Here is a 20760-nt window from a genome sequence, read left to right as displayed (position 1 = left end):
AAATTCTCATTTCACACAAGCGGGGGGTTTGCAAGTCTGGGTAACTAGAGCATCACATGGACGTTTTGAGGCAAAATAACAGTACATATTTGAAAGATCTTTTTACAACCATTGTGTAGGTTATACACTCAACAGCAGACACTGCCCATGAAAAGGGGTTATACAAGATGATTTTTAAGGTCCCTTCTAACCAAGGTCATTCTGTAATTTTCTGAATGACCTGTGACTCAACTGTAGAGCTGAATGTGCCAAGCTTGAGTCCTCAGAGCAATGCCCTCCTCATTCAGGAATGCTACACTTTTTTCTGATCATGTCTAGTCCAGTTGGCTAATCCAAACGACAACAGATGCTTTTTGATTCAAAGAAAACCTATAAATATATATATATATATATATACACACATCTTTCTCAATAACTAAGAGCTAACTTCTCCTCATTATAGCATTCTAAATGGCTAGTGATCCAAAAAGGGGTTTATGTCATTAGTGGCAGTCTTCTAGGAAATTACCCCATCCCTAACCTTTGCAAAAGTGTCTGTTCAGCCACACAGAAGGAAGATTTCTTTCTAATTGTGGGGGTTACATCACACTCGGGTTGCTCATCTCAGCCTGGTCCTCCAACAAGCTCTCACTCATCCAATCCCTGCCAATACATCATCTTGTCCAATGCCTCAGCTGAAAACAGCTCTGGGAGAACCTGAAAAGCCTGCCTGGAGTTAGTAACCCACCCACAAACCAGGTTTCACTGGAGTGAAGCAAACGGGCTCTTGGGGAAAAAAGAAAACCTCTTCTGACAGGTTCTGCCCTTACTGATATGCTGAAAATAGCTCCAAGAGCACAGACAGTAAAACTTTACCCCGATGGACATGTGTCTTGGTCCACAACACCATATTTTCACAGAAATTTTTTTTTAATTTTTAATCTTTTTGCAAATACAATGGTGCAAAAGGCCACCAGGTCAAATGCTCTGACCTGGCAAATAGGGGATGCCAAGGAAGCCCCAGCAGTCATGCGGATTTCCTCCCTCCACACCTGCCAGAAGCATCTGGAAGAAAAAAAAACAATCTTTCTGAGCTCTCTGAGCCTTTCAGGATGGGAGGCAAAGAATGCCCCAAGGGCCGAGTTGCTGATAAAAGCCTCCCTGGAGGACTTCAGCTCCCATCCACCTCCCTGCCGCTATCCAGCTCCTCCCCTCTGCACTCCCTGTGCCGCCCAGCATCCAGCACACATTAACCAGCGTTTTCCAGAGACGCCCCGGGACTGGTCCCGCTCCACGCCTGGGGGATCCTGCAACACGCCGAGGCAGCAGCTTCCCTCCAGCCTGCGACAGCGACAGACACAGCTCTGCTAAGACCACATGGCCACTGCGGGAAAAGTAAGGACAAGGCACTTCCCCTCCACCTTTCCGACGTGGCCTGCTCTTGGCCAAATCCGCTGCCAAAGGCTCAGCCTGCACACCACTCCGTGTGCCCTCGTTCCCCCAACCTTACTCCCCCACCTCTCCCAAACCCCTGTCAATTTCACCTGACTCTGCTCTCAGGCAACTGCACGTGTCCAGACCTGCATTCCGTAGTGCATTCCCTCTCGGTCCTGCCCAGCGGCTCGGGAGACAAAATACGGAATGGTGCTAATCTCAGAAATCCCCTCCTGCTCAATCCCGCCCTGTGCTCCTGCTCTGGCAGCAATCGCAGCTCTTCAGTGGTGCCCTCTTCAGCCGCTCACCTGCACTCAACCTCGTCCATGGCAATGCCCTTTTCAGGCTGCAAGCCCCAATTTGCTGATGCCAAACTGCTTTGAGTTGATCGGGGAAGGGTCTGTGCCATGGCACACACAAATCAAACCCTGGTAATGGAAAAATGTTATCCAAGTGCCAATCATATGGGGGCAATTCCATAACCCCTCTCTCTCACCTTCAGCCCAGCATGTCACAAGGCTGACATCAAAGCTCTCCATGGCCATTTCCACTGGGCAGGGTCTGCAGTCCTCATGACAGTGCAGTCTGGCCAGTAATACATGGGGATATTATGACATATCCACCAAAGCCATCAGAACCCAGTAACTTTCCAAGGCTACACCTGATCCTTTTTGGGTCACAAACCACAAATGGGGTTCCCTCAGACCCTAAACTAGGCCAGTGTTCATTGGACAGCACTTGGTTTCAGGTGCAGCTGAGCATCACCAGGTTTGGACACCTCGGGTTGCAGGATGACTTCCCCCAGCCGTGTGCTACAGAGAAACGTTCCCATGCAATGAATTCCTCTCGGTTGTTTCCAGGTTATCAGGTGCAGGGCTGCTGTTGCCTGGGCCCTGGGCAAACTCTCTGTTGAGGAGGTGGAAGTTGCACCCCCAAAGGCAGGGGAAGTCCGGATCAAGGTAAAAACACATTTCAATAACTTTTTCTTCCTTCCTTGTGGGAAGTGCTCCTCTTGTGGTTGTACCTTCATTAAAACTCAGTGATCTATGTCCTCCAAGAGGCTTTCACTGCCCAGAGCTGCCTTGGCTCAAATGCACCATCTGCCAGGGGCTCCTTTTTGGACTAATTCCTGTCTAAGCTGTCACTTAGGAATTCCTGCCTCCAGCCCTTGCTCTGCTGGACAGGGCTCTGGTACCCACACTGTGGCCTCCCCTCCACTTCCACCTCCAGCTCAGTGCAGAGGAAAGCCACATGGAGCATTCAGAGTGAGCAGAAGGGGAAAGCCCAGCCTGGGCTCTGTGTGCTGCCACAGAGTGCCAGCACTGACTGAGGGGCATCATAACACCCCTGAGAAAATTGCTTCCACAAACTGAGTTAGACAGAGACCTGGACATCTGCTTGCTCCTCTCCCAATAGATTGTGGCCACAGGCATCTGTCACACAGATGAACACCTTCTGCAAGGCTTATTTCCCAACACAGAATTCCCAGTTATCCCTGGCCATGAAGGAGCTGGAATTGTGGAAAGCGTTGGAGAAGGAGTGACCTCTATGAAACCAGGTAACTGAGACCAACACATAAACACATGCCCTGGAATCTCCTCTCACACAGGCAGCGTCCTTAGAGCCACCTAACATTAGATATTGCTTTTTTTGAGGTGACAAAGTGATTCCCCTTGCCATCCCTCAGTGTGGGGAATGCAGCTTCTGCCGGAATCCTGAATCCAACTACTGCCAGAAATTCCAGTAAGTTTACTTTGCCATCCCCTAAACCTACATGGGATGTACTTTATGACAAATCTGACACCCCCATCAGTGCTTCAGACAATCAAATACAAATACTTGCATATCCCCCACAGTTTCTCTGAACCACAAAACCTGCTGCCGGACAAGACCAGCCGCTTCTCTTGCAAAGGGAAGCAGATCCATCACTTCATGTGGGTCAGTGCCTTTGCAGAATACACCGTGGTCCCAGAATACACTGTTGCCAAGATTGATGCTGCAGCACCTCTGGACAAAGTCTGCTTGCTTGGCTGTGGGTTTTCCACAGGCTATGGGGCTGCCATCAACACAGCCAAGGTTGGTATTCAGGCGTGTTCAGCACCCCATGGCCACCCACACAAGCTCACCAATCCTGTGCAAAAGAAACCTTCTCCTCCTCCTCCTCCACCTCTTGCTGCTGGAGACTCACAGGCTCCCATCTGTGCAGGTAAAACCAGGCTCCACCTGTGCCGTTTTTGGCCTTGGAGCAGTTGGCCTCTCTGTTGTCATGGGCTGCAAGGCAGCTGGAGCTTCCCGCATCATTGGCGTGGACATCAACAAGGACAAGTTTGCCACGGCCAAGGAGCTGGGAGCCACCGACTGCATCAACCCTCGAGACTTCCAGAAGCCCGTCCAGGAGGTGCTCACTGAGATGACCGGGCACGGCGTGGACTACTCCTTTGAGGCCATCGGGCACGAGGACACCATGGTAGGTGGCACTTCAGCACCTGTCCTCCCTCCCAGATCATCACAGCCTCCTCTCAGGACTAAAATCAACCCCCAAGGGAAGTTCCTCACAGGCTGCCTGCACTGCTGGGAATATCTTTGTGACAGAAAATGGCAGGAATCTTAAAAGAGGCCCCAAGCTATCCAGGTCTGCTCCACTAGGGGGGATGTGTGTTTTCAGATTACCAGGAAGGAGCAGGTGATTGCACAGAAAGAGCGCTCCCATGACTAACCCATTAGGGCTTCCTCTCATTCTCCTGCCTGTCCCATCAGATTGCTGCCTTGGCTTCCTGCAATATGAGCACTGGTGTCTGTGTGATGGCTGGGCTACTGGATTCAGAGATTTCCATTGATCCCACACTTCTGCTGACTGGGCGTACTTGGAAGGGGACTTCACTCGGAGGTATTATACTTAAGAAGGCAGTCTAAACAATTCAGCATTTCCTTTCTTGGCAATTTCAAATCATAGTAAGAGAGGGCTTTCAAGTAAAAGACAACTAAAGAGGAGCACTGCATTGAACATTAGCATTAGACATGCAAGAAATCTTCCACCTGTTCCACACAATAACCCACTCATCCTAAAGAGCAGAAAACATCTCACAAGTGTGTGGCACCAGCACTGGTCACTCAGTCCTGACCCTCACAGTAACACTACTTTACCACAACTGCCTTTCTCCCATTACTCAGGCAGCTGCTCTCTCCTGTTTCTAGGCTGGAAGCCGAGAGAATGTATCCCCAAATTAGTTTCTGGCTATTTGGAGAAGAAATTCAATTCAGACTTGCTGATCACCCACACACTACCATTCGCTCAAGTGAACGAGGGACTTGAGTTGTTACGTGCGGGAAAAAGGTGAGACCCTGATCGGCAGGAGGTTCAGCAAACCTCAGCTCCTCCTCCTAAAATTCCAGGAGGCAGAGCCTGCAACACTGGCTTCCCAAAGAGCACCTGAGCCTTTTGAGGAAGCAGGGCCTCACAGCTGAGTGCTGGCAAGATCTGCCATAGCCCAGAGGGAAGAGCCCATGCTCAGCACAGGGAACCCTCCTGCTCATGGTTCAGCTCAGCACAGATCCTGTGGCTTTATCCCTTGAGGGGCTCCCCTCAGCAGGGATTTGAAGGCTGCCCCGCTCATGCAGCTCAGGCAGGAAAAGGCTGGATGACAAAGAAGGTGGCCGGTCCCCAGGCACACCTGCCTGCCACACTGCCTGCTCCTGAGCTGCAGCCAACCCTCCCTTTCCTTCCATGTTTCAGTATCCGCACTGTCCTGCTCTTCTGAAGGACACGGCCAAGCCGAGCGGAGGGACCAGCGCAGCAGATGCTCTCCGGGCCCGGGCCCCTCTCAACCAGCACCTGTCCTTGTGGGGCACCAGGAGAAGAGAACGAGGAACTCACCTGTGCTGGTGTCACTGCTGGTCCTGCTGTGCCCGGACCAGGCATAAAAGGGTGTCTCTCCCAAGAAAATGCTTTTACTAATAAAGGTTTTTAAACCAACTCATCTGACACAGTGCACTCAATCAACAGAGACTCCAGGGCCTTGGGACAATTGGTACACGGATCAGGAACACTGGGAGTGATTTCCTTGACCTGTCGGTAACGAGGAATTATACTGGTAGGAATAGGCAGATCCATGGGGTCAATGCATGACTCCAAGGCTGGTGTAAGCAAAAAAATTTTGGGATTTTGACTGTGGGGTGATCCATTCACCATGTCGTCTACAGACACTTGACACGATCAGCCATTCTCAGAGGGGAAAAGGAGTTCTAGCCCAGGAGCTAGCAGGGCTCTTTGACAGGGCTTTAAACTAGTCTGGGAAAGAGAATGGGAAAATACCAGGCTGGCAAGTGATGAACAGTGGCATTGTGTGCCAAAAGGTGAGGAAAGGAGCAGAAAGGACACCCCTCAATGGGCTTCACAGGTGTTGGCCACAAAGTACCACTCGTGAAAATGTTTCATTACCAATGAATGCAGCTTGAGGAAGGAGCAATGGAGACCAGGAAGCTGTCACCCGGTGCCAGAGACTTGCTATCGTTGGCATAAGGGAAACTGGTAGGACAAGTCCTGGGGCTGGAGTGCCCTGCTGGATGGTTACAGGCTCATCAGGAGGGAAAGGCAGGGCAGAAGAGGCAGGGGGTGGCACCGCATGGAATAGAAGGGTTGGAATCTATGGAGCTGAAACGGCACACTTAAGAGTCTCTGGGTGAGAATCAAGGAGCCCACAAATAATGTTGATGTCACCATGGGTATCTACTATAGACCCATTACTCTGCTCTGTACTATTCTCTCCTAATTTTTCCTTCTTTCACTCATATTTGTCCACTTTGGATCCTGATCTTAGTCTGGGGTCTTTTCTCCTGCTCAAGTTTTCATCTTGGAACAGTCTCAGAGAAATGTACAGACTGTAATGGGGAAGAGACATTACATGTGCATTTGTGTCCCAACACTCACTCACTGTGGGTGCTAGAAGTGCTATACCTAGGCTATCAGAAATCATAAAGGAAAATTCCTCCTCTGCAATGTAATTGCAGAGTGAAATTCTGTAGGATGTACTATGACCACAGCTAGTCTGACAAAGGAATTTGTTCTGAGCAAAAAAAAGAAAAAAAGCCAAGGCTATATTCCTAATGGCTCCCCCCCAAGTTGAGATATTCCATCATTCTATGATAGCATGGACTCAAAATCAGCAGTTGCTCTAAGAGTCCTGGTGTCTGCTTTAACATTTTCCCCTCAGCCATTCTCCTCCACTAGGGTGAACACAATCAATTGCTCATTTTAATAGATCTTTGTCAGAATTGTTTTCTATATCTCTGCTAAGTGCAATATATCAGGGTGAATCTAACTCCCACTTTCCTTACTTCATTTGCCTCACACTGCTATCATTTTGAAAGAGGTACACAATATTTCCGTTCCTAGGAAAATTAAAGCACCAGGGCATCCTTTAGAATAGTGAATTATCAATACTGCTAACAAATCCTGCGAGGATATGATCTAGTTTGTCCTTCACAGTAGAATGCAAAAACTGTCTCTGAAACAGGTGCCCACTTACACTGGGGACAGAAATGCAATGCTGGGTCATTATTAAGGGCACACATATCAGACTCTGACTGGTAAGTAAAAATTACAGAAGCCTGATGCTGACGCCAGGAAAGATAAGATAAGATTTGTACTTAGCCCCCATAAATACATTTCAGCATCTGTTCCACAGAGATTTCTGTCAAGTATTCCACCGTCTCTCCACCTCTTTTGATACAGGCAGCAAACAACCAGAACATAAAGAGGGGGACAGAAAACTGACTACAAAGGTGAAGACAAACACCTTGATGCATGTGCCTGTGTGTCCTGGCATTCTGACCTCACAGATCAGCTATTAAAGCTTATCAAATACATTACTATATACAGCAAGTCAGGGTTGCACATATTGTAGAACGTAGATAGAAAGGATCGGCCTTTGAAAAGTCAATCATTAAAGCCATGCCTGCTGACACACAAGTTTGGTCTTATTTTCCCTCTATTACCTGGATAAGAAGAAAACAACTACAGCCTCCTGTCTGAAATAGATACAAAAAAGCTGCACAGCAACAGTATCTCAGTATCAGCTCCCTACAATAATTACCTGCATTTCACATGTTTTGCAGAGGTGCCAACTCCCCATGGCCCTTAAGAACTGCAAGCAGGGCAGACAGAAATTCTCATTTCACACAAGCGGGGGGTTTGCAAGTCTGGGGAACTAGAGCATCACATGGATGTTTTGAGGCAAAATAACAGTACATATTTGAAAGATCTTTTTACAACCATTGTGTAGGTTATACACTCAACAGCAGACACTAGACACATCTTCAGAGCCATGAAGTGTCAGCACAAGTAGCACTTTTATGTCCTTAGGAGTGAGATGAAATCAAAAGCCATCTGTGTGGCGTGCTATCTAGGAAGCAGGTGAATGAATTCATTCTTTGTTACAGGACTTCTGAAATTTGTTGGTTTCAGCTTCATACACTGCCAACCCTATGGGATATCAGCCATAGAGCATTCGTCCTCTGGAATTGCTTTCCAGCCCTCGTGCAATGCAGAAGAAAGAACGGAAATCAAAGCCAACTACTCCGTGTCCCAGGAGTTCTGTATTGTGGGTCTGTCTGAACAGCCTAGAGGGTATTTTTGGTTTTGGCTGAGCACTTAAATCAGCCCACTTTCAGGCTGAAGTGTGGATTACAAGGCAAAGACACAGGAAAGTACATGAAAATCTTGGAGAAGAACTGTATTTTTGGTCCACAACCTCTGGTGGGTGACCTGCTAGGATAACAGGCATGAAACACAGCAGGTTTAATCAGATATTAGGAAGAAATTCTTTACTGTGACAGTGTAGAGTCACTGGAACAGGCTGAAGAGAAGTGGCCGATGCCCCATCCCTGGCAACATTTGAAGCCACTCAGAGGTGGCTATGAGCAATTTCCTCTAGTGAGAGGTGCTCCTGCCCATGGCAGGGGCGTGGTACAACACGATCTTTAAGGTCCCACCTAACCAAGGCCATTCTGTGATTTTCTGAATGACATGTGAATCAACTGTAGAGCTGAATGTGCCAAGCTTGAGTCTACAGAGCAATGCCCTCCTCATTCAGGAATGCTACACTTTTTTCTGATCATGTCTAGTCCTGTTTGCTAATCCAAACGACAACAGATGCCTTTTGATTCAAAGAAAACCTATATAAATATATATATATATATATATACACACATCTTTCTCAATAGCCAAAAGCTAACTTCTCCTAATTATAGCACTCTAAATGGCTAGTGATCCAAAAAGGGGTTTATGTCATTAGTGGCAGTCTTCTAGGAAATTACCCCATCCCTAACCTTTGCAAAAGTGTCTGTTCAGCCACACAGAAGGAAGATTTCTTTCTAACTGTGGGGGTTACATCACACTCTGGCTGCTCATCTGTCCTAGGTTGACTATATGATGCTTTTATCCCCAATTGTCTCATTCCGTTTATGCTGAATAGTAAGTTTTGCACCTTTAAGACTTGCTTCAAAGATTGAGGGGGGGAGAGGAGGCGCGCAATTTGTTTTCAGACACTGAACTCACTCCTACACATTCCTGCTTCTGGACTGCGTGTTTTTGCAGATGAACAGACGGCGGGACAGGGCTCTTTTTTTCCTTGCTTTTTAGTTAGTTTAGCTAGCTGAGGCAAAGAAGTTCCCTGGACTGTGCTTTTTTTTTTTCCTTTTTTTCCCCCTTTCTCTGGACCTGTTCACACCTGCTCTGGACTGAACAACCATAAGAGCACCAGCAGCTCTCATCGGTGGGCCGGGCCGGGTCTGGGCCACGGCATTTCCAGCACCGGAGTGAGCTGAACTGGAATCTGGGGAGGGGACTTTCTGGGTTTGTCATCTCCTTTGGAGCAACAAGGGGTTTTATTGTTTAATATTAAGTTTTCTTGTTTAATAAACAGTTTTTTTCCACTTTTCTCCAAGGAAGTATTTTCTCCTGGACTGGTTGGGGGAGGGGTGGTAGAATCCGATTTCCTAGGGGGGCCCTTTGGGGGTTCTCTCCCAAATTTGCCCTGAACCAGGACAAACACATCAATTGGAGCCCAACGTGAGGCTCGAGAAAGTGGAAAAAAGCATTATTGATTGCATGTTGGTTGTGCTTGCTCTGTAGTGAGTTAAAGCAGTCAGTAGCCATGTTGCTCGATTTCGTAATGTCTCTTGGGGTGGAGGCCTTCATGTGGTTCTGGTCTATAAGCCTTTTTGAGGTTTCAGTACCTTTCTGGTCACTAGGATTACTGTCCCTAAGACGTAAGTTTCACAGTACAGGGGCACAGATTGGAATAGCTATTTTGCTGGCCTTGGTGATAATGATTTATAGGGCATTTACAAGGTTGCTGGAGTCTGCTTACAATATGTATGGTGTATGGTTTCTTCGTCCTACCCTGCGTCCTAGTTCCGGCAGTATGTTTTGGGAATTTATTAGTAATTGCACCCAGTTTGTTAGAGGAGGAGCAGGGAATGAGATTTTCCAGCCTTTCCTTTCCTCCTTCTCCTCTGAATCTGTTATGTCACTTTTTGAGAATGTTCAGTTTCCCCTGACTGTTAAGGAGACCATGTTTCTGGCATTTAATGTGGTAAGCTTCCTCTATATGGTCTGCAGCTTCTCTAGAATGAGGGCTGAGATGTCCCGAGGAGCTGACAAGACCCCTGACCCAGAAGTAGACTCAGGCATGAAAAATGATGAGTGGTGTGGAGAATGGGAAAATATGGGCCAAACCCTGAAGGAATTTTCTGATCCTGTAGACTGGGATTTTCCATGTGAACAAATTCAGAACCCAGCTGAGGTGGGAAAATACCTGAAAGAGAAATGCCATGGTGACTGTAAGGAAAAAAGTCTCATTGCAATAAGCTGGGCCCTGGCCTACGCTTATCGCACCCTGCTAGATACTGTAGGGCAGCAGACAGAGGCAGGCAGGCAGGGAGACAAAGCAGCAGCTACTCCAATCACTCAGGCTGCAGCCAACACTCCAGCTGCTCAGGCTGGAGCTGAACCAGACAGTAAGCCTAAGCCACTGGCAGTTGCTGCAGGAAAGAAGTACACGAGCAAAACCAATCGGCCAGTGACTGATGATGATGATCCATGGGAAGGACCCTCACCACCAACTACTGATAAAAAGCCCAAAGTTAATGAAACTGACACAGCCTCAGAAGCCAATATTGAGTCCTATTCCCTGAAGGACCTCCGTGGCCTAAGGAAGGATTATACCTGGCGGCCTGATGAATCCATAATTAGTTGGTTAGTCCGTCTATGGGATGCTGCAGGTGAGGCTACAGTTTTGGATGGCAGTGAAGCCAGGCATTTGGGATCCCTGTCACATGATCCTGTCATTGACCAAGGAATGATGAGGGGGCTAACCCTCACAGCCTCTGGGCACGGGTCCTGGGAAGTGTTGCACAAAGATACCTGTGTGCAGACGATCTCTATATGCAGCAAATACAGTGGAAGACCATAGAGCAAGGAATCCAACGCTTGAGGGAAATGGCAGTGGCAGAGATTGTCTTCTCGGATGATGTAAACACTGTAAATCCAGACTTGGTACCATGCACATCTGTAATGTGGAGAAAACTCGTATGACTCGGGCCACATGAATATGCTTCTGCTCTAGCAATAATGAAGCGAGATGACGGTGAGGAGACCGTGCTGGATATGGCAAAGAAACTCCGAGCGTATGCAGACGCTGTGCATGGCCCGACACATGCCAGAATCGCAGCAGTGGAAACACGTCTGCAGAGGTTAGAGGATAAGATAGAGGAGAATCACAAAAAGCTCAGAGAGGAGATTAAGGAAGACCTTCTTCAAATCTCAGCAGTACAGATCAGAAGTTCTGGTGCCCAACACAGACGCTCCCCAGATGGAGAGAGAAGGTACACCCGACGAGCTGAGCTGTGGTTCTTCCTGCGTGATAGTGGAGAGAGCATGAGGAGATGGGATGGAAAACCCACTGCTGCTCTGGTACAACGGGTGCGTGAACTGAAGACTCAGAGAGGAAGTTCCAAAAGGGAAGCAGCTCCAGTAGCCAGTAACCGAACTGTCATATATGATGATAATGACAATATTTTTGATGCCCTTGAAGGAACCTCCAAGACATATGTCCAGGGAAAAAAGGATAACCAGGCTTAGAGGGGCCCTGCCTCTAGCCAGGTAGAGGCTAGGGAAAACCGTGTTTTTTGGACTGTGTGGATTCGTTGGCCTGGCACATCTGAACCACAAGAATACGAAGCTTTGGTCGACACTGGTGCACAATGTACATTAATCCCATCGAGACATGTGGGGGCAGAGTCTGTTTCTATTGCCGGTGTGACAGGGGGATCCCCGGATTTCACTTTGGTGGAAGCTGAGGTGAGCCTGACTGGAAATGAGTGGAAGAAGCACCCTATTGTGACTGGCCCAGAGGCCCGATGCATTTTAGGCATAGACTTCCTCCGAAGTGGGTATTTCAAGGACCCAAAGGGATTCAGATGGGCATTTGGAATAGCTGCTGTAGAGGCAGAGGGCGTCAAGCAATTGAACACCTTACCTGGACTGTCAGAAGACCCATCTGCAGTAGGACTTCTGAAGGTGGAAGAGCAACAGGTGCCAATTGCCACCTCGATAGTGCACCGCCGGCAGTATCGGACGAATCGAGATGCCGTGATCCCCATCCACAAAATGATCTGTGAGCTGGAGAGCCAAGGGGTGGTCAGCAAGACCCACTCACCCTTCAACAGCCCCATCTGGCCTGTGCGTAAATCTGAGGGAGAATGGAGATTGACTGTGGACTACTGTGCATTGAATGAAGTGACTCCACCACTGAGCACTGCTGTGCCGGACATGCTGGAACTCCAGTATGAGCTAGAGTCCAAGGCAGCGAAGTGGTATGCCACCATTGACATTGCCAATGCATTTTTCTCCATTCCTTTGGCAGCAGATTGCAGGCCTCAGCTTGCTTTCACCTGGAGGGGAGTGCAGTATACCTGGAACCGACTGCCCCAGGGGTGGAAGCACAGCCCCACTATCTGCCATGGACTGATCCAGAGTGTACTAGAAAAGGGTGAGGCTCCAGAACATCTGCAATACATTGATGACATCATTGTATGGGGGAAGACGGCAGCAGAAGTGTTTGAGAAAGGAAGGGAAATTATCCAGATTCTCCTGAAAGCCGGCTTCGCCATCAAAAAGAGCAAAGTCAAGGGACCTGCTCAAGAGATCCAGTTTCTGGGAGTGAAGTGGCAAGATGGACGGCGTCAGATTCCCGCCGTCATCAACAAGATCACAGCAATGTCTCCACCATCCAGCAAGAAGGAAACACAAGCTTTCCTATGTGCCATAGGCTTTTGGAGAATGCACATTCCTGAGTACAGTCAGATTGTGAGCCCTCTCTACCTGGTCACCCGTAAGAAGAACAAGTTCCACTGGGGCCCTGAGCAGCAACAAGCCTTCACCCAGATCAAGCAGGAGATCGCTCATGCAGTTGCCCTTGGCCCAGTCAGGACAGGACCAGAGGTGAGGAATGTGCTCTATTCTGCAGCCGGGAACCATGGCTTGTCCTGGAGCCTTTGGCAGAAGGTGCCTGGGGAGACTCGAGGCTGACCACTTGGATTTTGGAGTCGAAGCTACAGAGGGTCTGAAGCCAGCTATATCCCAACAGAGAAGGAAATTTTACCAGCCTATGAAGGAGTCCAAGCTGCCTCAGAGGTAATAGGCACTGAAGCACAACTCCTCCTGGCACCCCGACTACCAGTACTGGGGTGGATGTTCAAAGCAAAGGTTCCCTCTATGCACCATGCCACCAGTGCCACATGGAGCAAATGGATTGCTCTGATCACACAGCGCGCCCATATTGGAAAACTGAATCGCCCTGGGATTCTGGAAATAATTACAAACTGGCCGGAAGGTGAAAACTTTGGTCTTGCTGATGAAGAGGAAGAAGTGACACGTGCTGAAGAAGCTCCACCATACAATGAACTGCCAGTGGAAGAAACGCGCTAGGCTCTTTTCACTGACGGTTCTTGTCGCATTGTGGGAATGAAACAAAAGTGGAAAGCAGCTGTATGGAGCCCCACACGACAGGTCGCACAAGCTACCGAAGGAGAAGGTGGATCAAGCCAACTTGCAGAGCTCAAGGCCGTTCAACTGGCCCTGGACATTGCTGAGAGAGAGAAGTGGCCAAGGCTCTATCTTTACACTGATTCATGGATGGTAGCCAATGCTCTGTGGGGATGGCTGGAGAGGTGGAAAGAAGCTAACTGGCAACGTAGAGGAAAACCGATTTGGGCTGCCAATGAGTGGAAAGACATCGCTACTAGGGTAGGGAAGCTACCTGTGAAGGTCCGCCATGTAGATGCCCATGTCCCCAAGAGCAGAGCTAATGAGGAGCACCAACACAATGAGCAGGTAGACCGGGCTGCAAAGATAGAGGTGTCAAAGATAGACCTAGATTGGGAACACAAGGGAGAGTTATTCCTAGCTCAGTGGGCCCACGACGCCTCAGGTCATCAGGGTAGAGATGCCACCTATAGGTGGGCACGAGACCGAGGGGTGGATCTAACCATGGACAGTATTTCTCAGGTTATCCATGACTGTGAGACGTGTGCTGCCATCAAGCAAGCCAAACGAGTGAAGCCCCTGTGGTATGGTGGGTGGTGGTCCAAGTACAGGTATGGGGAGGCCTGGCAGATCGACTACATCATGCTGCCCCAAACACGCCAAGGCAAGCACTACGTGCTGACCATGGTAGAAGCCACCACGGGATGGCTGGAAACCTATCCTGTGTCTCATGCTACTGTCCGGAACACCATCCTGGGTCTTGAAAAGCAAGTCCTGTGGAGACATGGAACCCCTGAGAGAATTGAGTCAGACAATGGGACTCATTTCAAGAACAGCCTTATCAACACCTGGGCTAGGGAACATGGCATTGAGTGGGTGTACCATATTCCCTACCATGCACCAGCTGCAGGGAAAGTGGAGAGGTACAATGGACTGTTGAAAACAACTTTGAAAGCATTAGGTGGGGGATCTTTCAAAAACTGGGAGCAGCATCTGGCAAAAGCCACCTGGCTAGTTAACACCCGAGGCTCTACTAACCGAGTGGGCCCTGCCCAATCTGAGCCTTTGCATAGAGTAGATGGAGACAAAGTCCGAGTGGTACATGTCAGAGGTTTATTAGGGAAGACAGTTTGGATCAATTCTGCCTCAAGTACAGACAAACCCATTCGTGGGGTTGTCTTTGCTCAGGGACCAGGTTCCACATGGTGGATAATGCAAAGAGATGGATGTGTACCTCAGGGAGATCTCATTGTTGGGTGAGACCTACGTGTAAATATCACTGTTTGCTAAATGTTACTACCATTGTCTGTGTATAGCTGTATATTGAATGTCTGATGTATGTGTTTATAGAGTTAGAATATATATATTAGTTTTAGTAGTAAGCTGACGATATGGGGATAAGGGGTGGAATGTCCTAGGTTGACTATATGATGCTTTTATCCCCAATCATCTCATTCCGTTTATGCTGAATAGTAAGTTTTGCACCTTTAAGACTTGCTTCAAAGATTGAGGGGGGGAGAGGAGGCGCGCAATTTGTTTTCAGACACTGAACTCACTCCTACACATTCCTGCTTCTGGACTGCGTGTTTTTGCAGATGAACAGACGGCGGGACAGGGCTCTCTTTTTTTCCTTGCTTTTTAGTTAGTTTAGCTAGCTGAGGCAAAGAAGTTCCCTGGACTGTGCTTTTTTTTTTTCCTTTTTTTCCCCCTTTCTCTGGACCTGTTCACACCTGCTCTGGACTGAACAACCATAAGAGCACCAGCAGCTCGCATCAGTGGGCCGGGCCAGGCCTGGGCCACGGCATTTCCAGCGCTGGAGGGACTGATAAGGGACTGAGTGAGCTGAACTGGAATCTGGGGAGGGGACTTTCTGGGTTTGTCATCTCCTTTGGAGCAGCAAGGGGTTTTATTGTTTAATATTAAGTTTTCTTGTTTAATAAACAGTTTTTTTCCACTTTTCTCCAAGGAAGTATTTTCTCCTGGACTGGTTGGGGGAGGGGTGGTAGAATCCGATTTCCTAGGGGGGCCCTTTGGGGGTTCTCTCCCAAATTTGCCCTGAATAAGGACATCATCTCAGCCTGGTCCTCCAACAAGCTCTCACTCATCCAATCCCTGCCAATACATCATCTTGTCCAATGCCTCAGCAGAAAACAGCTCTGGGAGAACCTGAAAAGCCTGCCTGGAGTTAGTAACCCACCTACAAACCAGGTTTCACTGGAGTGAAGTACTTGGGGAAAAAAGAAAACCTCTTCTGACAGGTTCTGCCCTTACTGATATGCTGAAAATAGCTCCAAGAGCACAGAAGACCGTAATGCTTCAATCCAAGAGCACATTGCTTTTATCCACCACAGCACAATTTCATACAATTTTGATTTGTTTTATTTTAGTTTTAAAAATTTTTAATCCTTTTGGAAATACAATGGTGTGAAAGGCCACCAGGTCAAATGCTCTGACCTGGCAAATAGGGGATGCCAAGGAAGACCCAGCAGTCATGCAGATCTCCTCCCTCCACACCTGCCAGAAGCATCTGAAAGAAATAAACCAATCTTTCTGAGCTCTCTGAGCCTTTCAGGCAGGAGGGGGTAGGGAATGACCCAAGGGCAGAGTCACCGATAAAAGCCTCCCTGGTGGACTTCTGCTCCCATCCACCTCCCTGCCGCTATCCAGCTCCTCCCCTCTGCATTCCCTGTGCCGCCCAGCATCCAGCACACATTAACCAGCGTTTTCCAGAGACGCCCCGGGACTGCTCCCGCTCCACGCCTGGGGGATCCTGCAACACGCCGAGGCAGCAGCTTCCCTCCAGCCTGCGACAGCGACAGACACAGCTCTGCTAAGACCACATGGCCACTGCGGGAAAAGTAAGGACAAGGCACTTCCCCTCCACCTTTCCGACGTGGCCTGCTCTTGGCCAAATCCGCTGCAAAAGGCTCAGCCTGCACACCACTCCGTGTGCCCTCGTTCCCCCAACCTCACTCCCCCACCTCTCCCAAACCCCTGTCAATTTCACCTGACTCTGCTCTCAGGCAAGTGCACGTGTCCAGACCTGCATTCCGTAGTGCATTCCCTCTCGGTCCTGCCCAGCGGCTCGGGAGACAAAATACGGAATGGTGCTAATCTCAGAAATCCCCTCCTGCTCAATCCCGCCCTGTGCTCCTGCTCTGGCAGCAATCGCAGCTCTTCAGTGGTGCCCTCTTCAGCCGCTCACCTGCACTCAACCTCGTCCATGGCAATGCTCTTTTCAGGCTGCAAGCCCCAATTTGCTGATGCCAAAGTACTTTGAGTTGATCGGGGAAGGGTTTGAGCTATAAATCATCCTTTTGACAAGGAGAGAAATTATCCAGTTGCCAGCCAGGCTGGGACTATTTTGCAACCTCTTTTTAGATACCTTCAGCTCACTGAAACGAAAAGTTCTGTCTTGCTTGCTTTAAGCTGCAGAAGCATTCATCTTGCTGTCACACCTGCTCGTACACCAGATGAACCAGTCACTTCATTTTGTAATTCACACTTCACACAAAGCCACTGTTTACTGAACTGGCTTCGCATACAGCTGAGCACTCCAGTGTTTTTGCTCTCCCACCAAATCCCACCCAACCAGCAATCCTCAGAACACAGCCCAGGGCAGTTTTGTAGCTCTAGAAGTGTGTGCTGCAGTGTGCAGAGACATGTGTTGTGCAGCCCGGGCTTTGGTGATTGTAGGACAACTGTCCTGGGCTGTTGTCAAAGGTGAACCTTTCTCTGCAATGAATTCCTTTCGGTTGTTTCCAGGTTATCAGGTGCAGGGCTGCTGTTGCCTGGGCCCCGGGCAAACCACTCTCTATTGAAGAGGTGGAAGTTGCACCCCCAAAGGCAGGGGAAGTCCGGATCAAGGTAAAAATACATTTCAATAATTTTTTCTCCCTTGAGGAACGTGCTCTTCTTGTGGCTGTAGCATGGATATAATCAAGTGATCAGTGTCCACCCATCAACTTAAGTGCCCAGAGAAGTTCTGTGGAAAATCCTTCTACAAACTGAAATAAACAGTGGCTGGACTATTTCTAGAAATCACCATTTACTCTTTCCTCTCCAAACAGATTGTGGCCACAGGCATCTGTCACACCGATGATCACACTTTAAAAGGTTCTTTGTCTAGTGTGGAATTCCCAGTTATTCTTGGCCATGAAGGAGCTGGGATTGTGGAAAGCATTGGAGAAGGAGTGACCTCTGTGAAACCAGGTAACCAACACACACTCAAATGTATGCCCAGGATTCAGGACTCAAAGCTCTGCCAAGAGCTCAGAAACTTCCCCTGCTCCTGAGTCACCGGTTAAAAACATAAGTGCAGACTATGTACTGGACTCTCATGTCCAGTTTTCCAATCTGTTCCCTCTATAGACAGATGAGGCCTGGAGCCTACATCCATACAGGGAAAGCAGAGGGTTCATGGTAGGTTTCTACCATCATAAAGCTCAGGAGAGGTGATTCAACAGGCAATGCCCTCAGGGACTGCAGAGCAAAAGGCACCTAACGGAGATTCACTTTGTTGCAGGAGACAAAGTAATTCCACTTGCCATCCCTCAGTGTGGGGAATGCAGCTTCTGCCGGAATCCTGAATCCAACTTCTGCCAGAAGTCCCAGTAAGTTTACTTTCCCTTCCCCTACACCCACATGGGATTGACTTTATGACAAATCTGACACCCCAATCTGTGCTTCAGACAATCAAATACAAATACTTGCATATCCCACACAGTTTCTCTGAACCACAAAACCTGCTGCCGGACAAGACCAGCCGCTTCTCTTGCAAAGGGAAGCAAATCCACCATTTTGTGTGGGTCAGCACCTTTGCAGAATACACCGTCGTCCCAGAATACACTGTTGCCAAGATTGATGCTGCAGCACCTCTGGACAAAGTCTGCTTGCTTGGCTGTGGGTTTTCCACAGGCTATGGGGCTGCCATCAACACAGCCAAGGTTGGTATTCAGGCGTGTTCAGCACCCCATGGCCACCCACACAAGCTCACCAATCCTGTGCAAAAGAAACCTCCTCCTCCTCCTCCACCTCTTGCTGCTGGAGACTCACAGGCTCCCATCTGTGCAGGTAAAACCAGGCTCCACCTGTGCCGTTTTTGGCCTCGGAGGAGTTGGCCTCTCTGTTGTCATGGGCTGTAAGGCAGCTGGAGCTTCCCGCATCATTGGCGTGGACATCAACAAGGACAAGTTTGCCACGGCCAAGAAGCTGGGAGCCACCGACTGCATCAACCCTCGAGACTTCCAGAAGCCCATCCAGGAGGTGCTCACTGAGATGACCGGGCAGGGTGTGGACTACTCCTTTGAGGCCATCGGGCACGAGGACACCATGGTAGGTGGCACTTCAGCACCTGTCCTCCCTCCCAGATCATCACAGCCTCCTCTCAGGACTAAAATCAACCCCCAAGGGAAGTTCCTCACAGGCTGCCTGCACTGCTGGGAATATCTTTGTGAGAGAAAATGGCATGAATCTTAAAAGAGGCCCCAAGCTATCCAGGTCTGCTCCACAAGGGGGGATGTGTGTTTTCAGATTACCAGGGAGGAGCAGGTGATTGCACAAAAAGAGCGCTCCCATGACTAACCCATTAGGGCTTCCTCTCATTCTCCTGCCTGTCCCATCAGATTGCTGCCTTGGCTTCCTGCAATATGAGCAGTGGTGTCTGTGTGATGGTTGGGCTACTGGATTCTGGTTCAGAGATTTCCATCAATCCCACACTTCTGCTGACTGGGCGTACTTGGAAGGGGACTCTGCTTGGAGGTAGTGAACTTAAGAATACAATCTTAATATTTCAGATTTTCTTTTCATAGTAGTTGACAATCCATAGTAGAAGAGGGTTTTCAAGTAAAAGACAACTAAAGAGGAGCACTGCATTGAACATTACCATTAGACATGCAAAAAATCCTCCACCTGTTCCGCACAATAACCCACTCATCCTAAAGAGCAGAAAACCTCTCAAAAGTGTGTGGCACCAGCACTGGTCACTCAGTCCTGACCCTCACAGTAACACTACCTTACCACAACTGCCTTTCTCCCATTACTCAGGCAGCTGCTCTCTCCTGTTTCTAGGCTGGAAGCCGAGAGAATGTATCCCCAAATTAGTTTCCGGCTATTTGGAAAAGAAATTCAATTCAGACTTGCTGATCACGCAGACGCTGCCATTCGCTCAAGTGAACGAGGGATTTGAGTTGTTACGTGCGGGAAAAAGGTGAGACCCTGACTGGCAGGAGGTTCAGCAAACCTCAGCTCCTCCTCCTAAAATTCCAGGAGGCAGAGCCTGCAACACTGGCTTCCCAAAGAGCACCTGAGCCTTTTGAGGAAGCAGGGCCTCACAGCTGAGTGCTGGCAAGATCTGCCATAGCCCAGAGGGAAGAGCCCATGCTCAGCACAGGGAACCCTCCTGCTCATGGTTCAGCTCAGCACAGATCCTGTGGCTTTATCCCTTGAGGGGCTCCCCTCAGCAGGGATTTGAAGGCTGCCCCGCTCATGCAGCTCAGGCAGGAAGAGGCTGGATGACAAAGAAGGTGGCCGGTCCCCAGGCACACCTGCCTGCCACACTGCCTGCTCCTGAGCTGCAGCCAACCCTCCCTTTCCTTCCACGTTTCAGTATCCGCACTGTCCTGCTCTTCTGAAGGACACGGCCAAGCCGAGCGGAGGGACCAGCGCAGCAGATGCTCTCCGGGCCCGGGCCCCTCTCAACCAGCACCTGTCCTTGTGGGGCACCAGGAGAAGAGAACGAGGAACTCACCTGTGCTGGTGTCACTGCTGGTCCTGCTGTGCCCGGACTGGGCATAAAAGGATGTCTCTCCCAAGAAAATGCTTTTACTAATAAAGGTTTTTAAACCAACTCATCTGACACAGTGCACTCAATCAACAGAGACTCCAGGGCCTTGGGACAATTGGTACACGGATCAGGAACACTGGGAGTGATTTCCTTGACCTGTCGGTAACGAGGAATTATACTGGTAGGAATAGGCAGATCCATGGGGTCAATGCATGACTCCAAGGCTGGCGTAAGGAAAAAAATATTGGGGTTTTGACCGTGGGGTGATCCATTCACCATGTCGTCTACAGACACTTGACAGGATCAGCCATTCTCAGAGGGGAAAAGGAGTTCTAGCCCAGGAGCTAGCAGGGCTCTTTGACAGGGCTTTAAACTAGTCTGGGAAAGAGAATGGGAAAATACCAGGCTGGCCAGTGATGAACAGTGGCATTGTGTGCCAAAAGGTGAGGAAAGGAGCAGAAAGGGAACCCCTCAATGGGCTTCACAGGTGTTGGCCACAAAGTACCACTCGTGAAAA

General features: G+C 49.1%; 2 protein-coding genes and 1 long non-coding RNA gene across 3 annotated transcripts; 2 read left to right on the top strand and 1 right to left on the bottom strand.

Moving 5' to 3' along the window:
- Nucleotides 1-1234: 1234 nt before the first annotated feature.
- LOC132326227 (alcohol dehydrogenase 1-like) lies at nucleotides 1235-5386 on the top strand. Its single transcript, XM_059844163.1, has 9 exons — nucleotides 1235-1374; nucleotides 2274-2372; nucleotides 2830-2971; nucleotides 3069-3156; nucleotides 3270-3489; nucleotides 3620-3880; nucleotides 4171-4300; nucleotides 4609-4747; nucleotides 5147-5386. Exons 1-9 carry the CDS (start codon nucleotides 1357-1359, stop codon nucleotides 5169-5171), a joined length of 1122 nt encoding a protein of 373 aa, XP_059700146.1. The 5' UTR covers nucleotides 1235-1356; the 3' UTR covers nucleotides 5172-5386.
- Nucleotides 5387-15815: 10429 nt separating this feature from the next.
- LOC132326222 (uncharacterized) lies at nucleotides 15816-16610 on the bottom strand. Its single transcript, XR_009486170.1, has 2 exons — nucleotides 16503-16610; nucleotides 15816-15986 (listed from the first exon to the last, which is right to left on the bottom strand). It is a non-coding gene; the product is annotated as an uncharacterized LOC132326222 (long non-coding RNA).
- LOC132326221 (alcohol dehydrogenase 1-like) lies at nucleotides 16105-20306 on the top strand. The gene is made up of 9 exons (XM_059844156.1): nucleotides 16105-16317; nucleotides 17225-17326; nucleotides 17530-17671; nucleotides 17985-18072; nucleotides 18186-18405; nucleotides 18533-18793; nucleotides 19084-19219; nucleotides 19529-19667; nucleotides 20067-20306. The coding sequence occupies exons 1-9, from the start codon at nucleotides 16300-16302 to the stop codon at nucleotides 20089-20091; spliced, it is 1131 nt and encodes a 376-aa protein (XP_059700139.1). The 5' UTR covers nucleotides 16105-16299; the 3' UTR covers nucleotides 20092-20306.
- Nucleotides 20307-20760: the final 454 nt, after the last annotated feature.

This window comes from Haemorhous mexicanus, chromosome 4 (genome assembly GCF_027477595.1).
Source record: "Haemorhous mexicanus isolate bHaeMex1 chromosome 4, bHaeMex1.pri, whole genome shotgun sequence".
Lineage (NCBI taxonomy): Eukaryota > Metazoa > Chordata > Aves > Passeriformes > Fringillidae > Haemorhous > Haemorhous mexicanus.
Note: the sequence above shows the minus strand (reverse complement) of the source record. Positions and strands in the feature narration are given on the sequence as shown.

Coding starts and splice junctions, on each gene's coding strand:
- LOC132326227 (XM_059844163.1), top strand. Junction 2,373..2,829: donor CAGGGGAAGTCCGGATCAAG/GTAAAAACACAT, acceptor CTCTCCCAATAG/ATTGTGGCCACAGGCATCTG. Junction 3,881..4,170: donor TCGGGCACGAGGACACCATG/GTAGGTGGCACT, acceptor CTGTCCCATCAG/ATTGCTGCCTTGGCTTCCTG.
- LOC132326221 (XM_059844156.1), top strand. Junction 18,073..18,185: donor AACTTCTGCCAGAAGTCCCA/GTAAGTTTACTT, acceptor TATCCCACACAG/TTTCTCTGAACCACAAAACC. Junction 18,794..19,083: donor TCGGGCACGAGGACACCATG/GTAGGTGGCACT, acceptor CTGTCCCATCAG/ATTGCTGCCTTGGCTTCCTG.